Consider the following 8554-nt stretch of genomic DNA (forward strand, 5'->3'; position numbering starts at 1 on the left):
GGAACTTGGGCGTTTTTATCTGTGCCAGTCATACTTCTGAACTGATTGGTAGTTTTCTTTGCTGTCTTTGCTCACTGCTTTGTAGGTCTTAGATTACTACAATATTTATATATTTGATTTTTGTAATCTTTAAGAATGCTATTATCACTAGATAAAAATTTAAAGTACAAGTCAGCTGTGACAAACTAGTAAACGTTCCTGTCATGAGTATTTAATGTCGGTGTGCTTAAGTAAGGTTCAGATATATTGCTGAAGTGGCAAAATTGCCATTGCTGGATGGCGTGTAGTAGCAGAGCTGGAACTATAACAAGATTCCGAGTCTCCTTGTTCAGCCCTCAATCATCTTGCTGTTCATCTTGCTAACCAGTGCAATTTCCGTCCAACAGAGGATTCTTCATGCATATGTATATTGAAAACATTTTACGAAGCTCCAGAGCTCTCTTAAGATTTTCATCATTAAGAATACATCAAAAAGGAGATGGTTTTGCTTGTCAAATTGGCTATGCAAAGCACTAATGTGAAAGGAAATAAGACTTCTGTTCTTGTAGTGAAAGCAGAGGGTGAGTTTCTCCCTTCCTGTGCTCGCCTGAGGAAGAACATCTTTCTCTGGAGCCATCACTCTGCTTGGCTTCTGTCCTGGGCTTGTCCGTAAGCTCCTGTCTGAACTGAGAGCCACAGGGTTGTTGCTTGGGCTTCCTGAGTGTTCCGGAGATTAAATGAAGTAGTACAGGGAGCTGATCAAAAGGCATCTGCAACTGTGGTTTGTTTATTTACATACTTTTAAATATAAGCAAATGATGCTGGACTTTCTCAGCTCTTTGTCAGTTTATTAAAGAAGAAAGCAAATAGTGGATTAGTTGTTTGTTTTGGTTGTTTGTTAAACTCTCACCCTGCTTTATACAGAGGAAAAATTCGGTGTTCTCCAAATTCAGCCATTTTCACACGTGCAATAAATTAAATAGTTCCACTGTTCTGCAGTGATCAAAATTATGGTTTATCTGTGCTAATTACTTTCCAGTTTTCTACACATCGTTACGTGCACGCTTGTATCTCTTCTTGTTCACTGCAGTCTTTTTTGCTCAGGTAGTAATGTGCAAGGATTTCTCTTAAACGTATCTTGCCTCCGCTTTCGTCCTCTGGCTCTGTCCTCTGCGCACAAACTGCTGAAGTGCTACATCGCGGCGCAACAGTGAGCCCCGTGACAGCAGCCACTCGTACTTGCGGGTACCGCGCTCTTGGGTTTGACTCTTTAGCCACTAAATAGATGAGCGCAAATTTTTTTATTGGAGGTTTTAGAAAATCAATTGTTTGAAATTATTAGGTAAAAAAATACCAATGCTGTTAATATATAAGGACTTGAAAGGGTATTTTTAGAGAAATGAAACTTGCTCTGAGTACTTCTAAAAATCACACCAAGCCCTTGAGTGTTCTTTTGTGTGTGTTTTCTAGAAAGGAGACAAAATACTTCTTTTTAAACAAAAAAAATATTCAATGTAAATAAAACCATGGATGGATTATTAATGACCACAGCAGCTGATTATTATTCAGTCTTTAGCATAAAAGTCTCTTCTTTAATAAGTACTAATATTGGATATAAGGAGTTGGGGTGATGGTGGGTGGTGGTATTTGTTTCATTTACATTTATTTACAAATTACATGTCCTAGAATTGCTTCTATTTTACGCGCCAATGCCCCAAACTGTGTTATGGAAATTATACCCTCTCTTCAGATCCATCCTTTTTTAAATCTTCCCAAGATTAAATACACCTCGGGCTTGAATTCTGCTTTGTACCACTCTGCTAAGTGAAAGGAATAGAATATTAAAATGTCATCTCTGGTACTAATCAGAAGGAACCAGGAGCAATTGCCATCATTTTCCACGTGTTCTTACAAGCCGAGCTGCATATGGGTCTCTAAGTTTAGAGGAATTTAACTTTATTTAGTCTCTTTTTACTGAATGAGACGATTTCTGTCTGGCAGAAGTAGTTGCTTCCCTTCATCACTGGAGGATTGATTGGAAGCACTCCGTAGTTTGTAGAGGTTCTCTGGAGTTGAAAGCTGGGACCGGCCCCAAATACCCATGAATATTGAATTCCAATCCCTAGTGATAGTTGTGATTTTTGTTGAAATTATCTGAATTTGTTTAAAAAAGAGAGAAAGCGTTCTTTGAAGTAACTTCTTGCTGCAGCAAAGCCTCGCTGTAAAAAACCTTTTGATCTCATACGAACTTCAGGTATTTCTGTTCATTCGTCTTGGGCTTTTTTAGTCTTATGTTGTTGTGTTAACTGCTTTGTCCCTTAGATCCCTCTGTAATTGTTATTTTTCTGTACCTTGAGTTCAGTATGAGTGCTCTTTGCCGTGGGTCTGCTCTGCTGTTGATCTGCAGGGAATAAATTTTTTTTTGCCAGAACATGGAGGTATTTCAAGTGGGTAGGTAATAGCGAAGAGAAGGCTCCCTAGGAAATTTCCTCTGTGAAGTTACTTTTGGCTCAAATTCCTCTAAACCTGCTGACTTTTTCCTTCGTAGCCCTTCTGCTTCTCATCTCCTTGTGCCCTTCTTGGTCTTTTGCATTTTTGTTATCTGACTGCTTCTGTTCAAAGAAGGAGCTGTGGTTTTTGAAGAGGTGTGAGTATGAAAATACAGGACTGTGAAGTAGCAGGAGTGTTTTGCTGTGAATATCACTTCCTTACTCTATTTGGAAATAATTTAAAGCATTTTCTCTGCCGTGAGAAACATATGTTTGGGGAGGAGTCCGTGGCTCAGGCTTTTTCATATGAATTAGCAGCATGCAGCAAAGTGTGACCTAGAAAATACTTGGACTCAGAATGGTGGAGCTCTGAGAATATCTATTGTAAATTATCATCACAAACTAATACTGCCATCTGAAATTAAGATTATTTTTTTTTAATAAGAAATTGCTAACATTCTGGATGGAAAAAATCACTCAAAACATGATTTCCAGTTCTGTAAGCACATCTGAAATCAAAGGATACTGTATTTTTACACTAGATCCAATGCAGCATTTTCCTCAGCCCTTACCTCTCTTGTAACATTCTGAGGAGACTGGATTTCATTTTCTGTTCATGGTGATTTTTTTATTTTTCTTTTAATGAAGTATGTATTAAAGGAGAAAGGGAACAATGTAAAGGCGTTATTTAAACTTTCTTTACTGGAGGAATCATAGATTACTTAAGCTGTGCCCTACACGTTAAAGTCTCTTGGGAGTTCTGAGTCTTAAGAAAAAGAAGACCTACATCTATGTAGGAAATTTTAATCATTATTATTATTTTTTAAATATCCTTGTTGAAGCAGAGTTTTTTTGATTTTTTTTTTTTAATTTTTTTTATGTCCCCGATTGCAGGGGAAACAATTGGATAGTCTCCACCTTCTTGTAAAATAAAACATAACTAAAAGGCAAAACTCATATCATTCATGTGGTTTTGCTGTTCCTCATATCCTTCATCTAAAATGTCATTCTGTTTTTAGGGGAAAAACAAAGTAAGGCGAGTGAAGACCATTTATGACTGTCAGGCAGATAATGATGATGAGCTCACGTTTGTTGAAGGAGAAGTAATTATTGTAACTGGTGAAGAGGACCAAGAGTGGTGGGTACGTATCTTTTCCTTTTACAGTTCCACTTAACTTCTGTATGACTTCTAAAGGAAATCCTCTTTTTCCAGATTTTTGGGGTTTGTTGTTATTTTGGTTTGTAGGTGGTGTTTTGTTTTTTTTTTTTTATTTTGTTGGGTTTGGGGAGTTTTTTGCCTGAGCTAACATCCAGCCCTGAAACTGGAGGAGACCCCCTTTCTCTGGTAGAGTCTGTCTCTTCCTGGGAGTCTGCCAGAACCATCCTGACTAGGTTTGGCTTCGTTGCTGGCTCATAACAACACATATTTGCATATGTGTCACTCTTTGTAATGCCCACTAGCCTTTCATTAAATGAAGAAGTGGCGATTTTTACTCCATTTAGCATGTTTATACCCCTCATGAAAAATGAGATAGGTAATTACCTTCAGTTCACCGGAAATATTAAGTTACACCTGCAGGGGTTGCTGGAAGTCTGAAAAACTTTGCAATGGGTGCTGTGAGCTGATCGTTTTCCTCCTTAAATGAGAGGTAGTTAACATCTTTCCCTTCTTCCCTCCCGTGCCACTGGTTTGTATCATACTCCCCCCACTCTGGACCACGTCTTGGCTTTGGTTCTTGAGTGCTAACACGAGGTTTTTCCCAGCCCCACTTGACGGCTCCAACCCTCCCTTGACACTCTGCTTCTGGCCTCCAAAGCCCTGCTACGTCTGACTTCCCTACCTAAGAATCATTACTATTATTACAGACTTCATTTTGATTAAAACAAATTCTTAGCGCAGCGCTGCCTGTGATTTCCTAATCTAAGTGCAGCGCAGACGCTGCTGTTTTGGTTCTAGCCGCGCAGTTTCCTCTCACTCATCATTTAAATGAGGAAGGTTTTCGACTGAAAGGATGGTATCAAAAAAGCAAAGCCCAGCAAAAAGCTGCTGTATTTACCGTATCATCCAGCCCCCGATTACGGCTGCATTAGTTGAAGAATGTGTTTTGTGAAGTGGCTTTTGAAGATCTCTGGGTACACGCCTGACAAGTTCCATGAAGTGCTCCAGTCTGAGCGTTTCTGAGAAGGGAAACGAGGGCTGTTGACTCATATGCTTCAAAAATTTGGCTCTACAAGAGGAAATGGCCAGCCCTGCATGTTTCCCCTTCCCATTTTGTTAGCTTGTGGAAGAGGAAGGAGGTACAGTTACTCTGAAAGTCGAGCACAGCACTGCAGCAGGATGGGAAAAGGGCTACATGGTCAGTCAGGGCTGCTCCTCCAGTGCTATCAGTTTGATAGTTGGTTATAATTAAGCATTTCAAACATGTAAAGTTCATATAGAAGGTACCTTTTTTTTTTTAAGTTGCTTGGCTATTTCTTTAGAAATTATTATTATGCAAAACAAGTAAGAAGTTGTACATGAAGGATACTTACTCAGAAGATGCTGTGATTTGTTATAAAGATGAGTACGCACACAGATGATTAGGAATCACACTAACTCAATGAGGAAATAGCTGGGCCTTTATCGCTTCAAGTGAGGCACCCAGATTATCGTAAGTAACTTCACAACTGTAGCAGGCATTTCCCTCAAGCGAGATGTTTAGGATTTATTCAGTTAACTAAGGGGAAGGGGTTTGAAGGACACAGACTAACTTGCAGTAGCAAGATATATCAGACAAAAGAAAATAAGGCTTCTGTTTCGGTGAGATTCTTGAAATTCACTGGTCTGTGAATTCACAGAGGTCTGCGTAGCCCTTCTAGGTTTCCATATTCAGCTGTACTTGTTTTGTTCTCTTTAGACTTATTTGGCTTAACTTGTCTTATTTATAATATGTTCGTATGCTTTTATTTCGTTCCGTTATGCAAATTCAAACGTTACCTAAGGTCTACTTTAGACCGTCCAAGAACTTGCAAATGCTCTGTAGGATCCATGCAGTTCTGCTGCTTTTGGATGAAGTAAATGTGGTCTGTGAACTCTGCGGGTACACACACGTATATATACATGTACGCTTTTCTCCTGTGTTGCAGATTGGCCACATCGAAGGACAGCCAGAGAGGAAAGGGGTCTTTCCAGTGTCCTTTGTGCACATTCTGTCAGACTAGTAAAACAAACAAACAAACAAAATCCTAAACTTGAGCATTGCACATTCTTCATGCAAGACGGGCTTTTTAGCAAAAGCGAACGCTGCTGCCTCCCTGTAATCCTGTGCACAACTGTATATATAGCTGCTGTTACAAATTAAGAATTCATTTAAGTTTCACCTCATGAGGTTGAATTATATGTATTGTAAATATACTGTGTTATTCTGCCTTCGCCAGTATTATGGTAGCCTTGGAACCTGGCACGCCTTATTGGGTTCGTTGAAGCCATCCTCGGCATCTAGCACTTACATCTCTGTCTTTGCTGTTCAAAATCCGTAGGAACTGCCAGCTTTCCAAACGTAGGTGGTCTCCGTCAACCATGTAACTGTACAGAAATGACTGTTCCTAATAACTCGGTATTCTCAATATACAGTTAGCAGAAAGTTAGAATGAGTGAATGGTTTTGGACGATTTAAAAATCAGCCTGCAGTTTCTAAGTGTATGCAGTTTACAGCTATAAAACCCACTTCAGTATTTATTTAATATAGTGCTCAGTTAAGTGTAATTATGAAGACAAATATTCACTGACTTTACAGATAACAGTAATGTTTTATGGTGTGCATACAGCATTTCATGTTTATACTATGTGGACCTATGCCAAACTGTGATTGCAGTTCCCCTGTGATATTACCTCACTATAAAAAGTTACAAATTTATTTCATTCGAAAACTTCTTTTAATGAAAATTAGTCCTATTGTTCTTTAGTAGATATATGTGAAATTTGCTGGTTTCTTTCACTGAATTCTTAGTAACCAAGGACTTCTAGAAAACGTTAACTGTTGACATTATGCATGCATTTAGACGCTTACTTGAAACCTGCCTTTGTACAAAAGTAGTACTGTAGTCATATAGCTACATTTGAGGAAAAGAACATTTTAACTTAGTTGCTATTCAGATTAACGTGAGCTTGCGACAGTATTTGTTTATAGCTAAATTGGCTCTTGGAAAAAAGATTTTGTGGGTTGGTTTTTTTTTTTTCCCCCTCTGTCTTCAACCTTGCTAAAAGTTAGTTACCTAAAATAAAATTTCTTAAGTGGTGATATAAGGATAAATTTAAATTATTTTTAATTGCTCTAAAAAGTGGAAGTTGAGATGACCTCTCATGCCTTTGATCAGGCTGTTAATGGCAGAACTCAGATCACAAGTATCAGGCTGGTTTTAGCGGAGTTCACCAAACTGTGACTGTCGTAGTCTTCGTTCAAAGCACCGAGCAACAGACAGGCTGTTACAAAGCTAATTTCGAAGAAAATCTGTGGATGGCTGCATTTTACCTGAGGTTTCTTGAAAGTTGGTATAAAGTTGAATTGCCAGAAGACACTTCAATGCGTTACCGAAACCTTTCATTTCCTATGTCACTTCCAACGTCGTTTTTTAACTTTGAAGCATAACGCAGTTGTGTTCTCCCCATGGTTTGTCTGTAGCAGGTTCCATGACTTTCATACGTAGTTTTGTATTACTCGCTTTAAATGTTATTTTGGCTTCAGTACCTAGTACTGCGATTTCAAAGCAGATTGTCTCGGCTGCCTGGAAAGATTTACATTTCATCAAAACACATCTCCGTCTTTCTGAGGGCTTTCATTTTTAATTCAGTTTTACGAGACTGTAGTCAGTGAATATTTAATTCTGTTTGTGGTTACGATAGAAACAAGTATCAGTCTAAACCCCCCATGGAAAAAACGCAAAACATTTATTAACTGTTAATGGGTTTTATCATTTATAACAAAAGTTTATTGGGGAAAAAAATACAATTACGCAATGAGTGAGCAAGCCTGCTGGCATCTAATCTTCAGTATTACCAGCTCCAGTATTTCAGACTTTATTCTGTTTTTTTATGGAAAGGAAGTCAGGATTAGCATTTATTTAGCATTCCATTTTATCCATTACTACAATGTTTTAAGTTGCATTAAAGAACAAAACCTATTCACTTTTGTGGTCAATTGTATTTTTAAGTGATCTTGAAATAAACTGATGAAAGCAAATCACATAAAGAAAACCTAGGCATGTAAAATTATGTAGAGTCAAATGTCTATTCTTTTCTACGCTCTTTAAAATAGTATACATATGCATTTTATAAAATTAAATGAGTTCCATCGGGAACAATAGTTCTGTTTATTCTGGCTTATTGTGGGTCATAAGAAATCTGAAAATGTATGATATTGATTGAGTTTAAGTACAGTATTATATTTGAACTCAATGAGCCACTGTCTGCAATTTTGTACATGACATAGTATTTGGAAAGTCTAAATCTTTATGGAAAATTAGCTGATAAGGGGTTGGGGGGAGGGGCAGGGGAAGGTGCCCCCAGAGGGGGAAGTATGCTCTGCAGATGATGTCTTATTTACTGTTGAACAACAGTTGCTATTTATTTTTTTATTACATAGTACATCAACGTGTACAGAAATCCGATCTGGTCATGCCACTAGTTAAAATCTTGACTTCTCATTGAATGTTAAGGTAAAACATCAGTACACATGTCTATTCACATGTATTTAATGTGACAGTTTTTGAGTACTGTATGTGTTAATTTCTACTTTTTTAATATTTAAAATTGCTTTTAAATAAATGTATTCAGTTGATCCCAGATATCTGAACGAGGCCCTTTTGTCAACTGGAATATCTTCTAGGGAGAAAGTCTGGATTCCAAACAGGTAGACTTTAAAACACTTGAAATGTTTTCTCTTGATTATGGAGCACCCCTTATATAATGCAACTAAATGTGTATCTCTTTAACAGCTGTTAAATATGGATGCAATTGCCTTTATCTGGAAAACTTTACTTACTAAAGCTAGCATCAAAACCCTTATTTTGTCCATGAGTTTCCGTTGCTTTCTCCCTGGCTTCAGTAG

The 8554-nt window shown here is 37.9% G+C and overlaps 1 protein-coding gene across 4 annotated transcripts in view; it reads left to right on the forward strand.

Moving 5' to 3' along the window:
• ASAP1 (ArfGAP with SH3 domain, ankyrin repeat and PH domain 1) overlaps positions 1–8289 on the forward strand; it is a 162605-nt gene extending 154316 nt beyond the window's left edge. For all 4 annotated transcript variants that reach the window (XM_054189847.1, XM_054189850.1, XM_054189848.1 and 1 more), the window contains 2 exons: positions 3488–3610; positions 5595–8289. In XM_054189847.1, coding sequence (XP_054045822.1) covers positions 3488–3610; positions 5595–5669 — 198 coding nt within the window. In that variant the 3' untranslated portion in view covers positions 5670–8289. The remainder of the gene's footprint in view (positions 1–3487; positions 3611–5594) is intronic.
• The last annotated feature ends 265 nt before the right edge of the window (positions 8290–8554 follow it).

This window comes from Rissa tridactyla, chromosome 2 (genome assembly GCF_028500815.1).
Source record: "Rissa tridactyla isolate bRisTri1 chromosome 2, bRisTri1.patW.cur.20221130, whole genome shotgun sequence".
NCBI classification, from domain to species: Eukaryota; Metazoa; Chordata; class Aves; order Charadriiformes; family Laridae; genus Rissa; species Rissa tridactyla.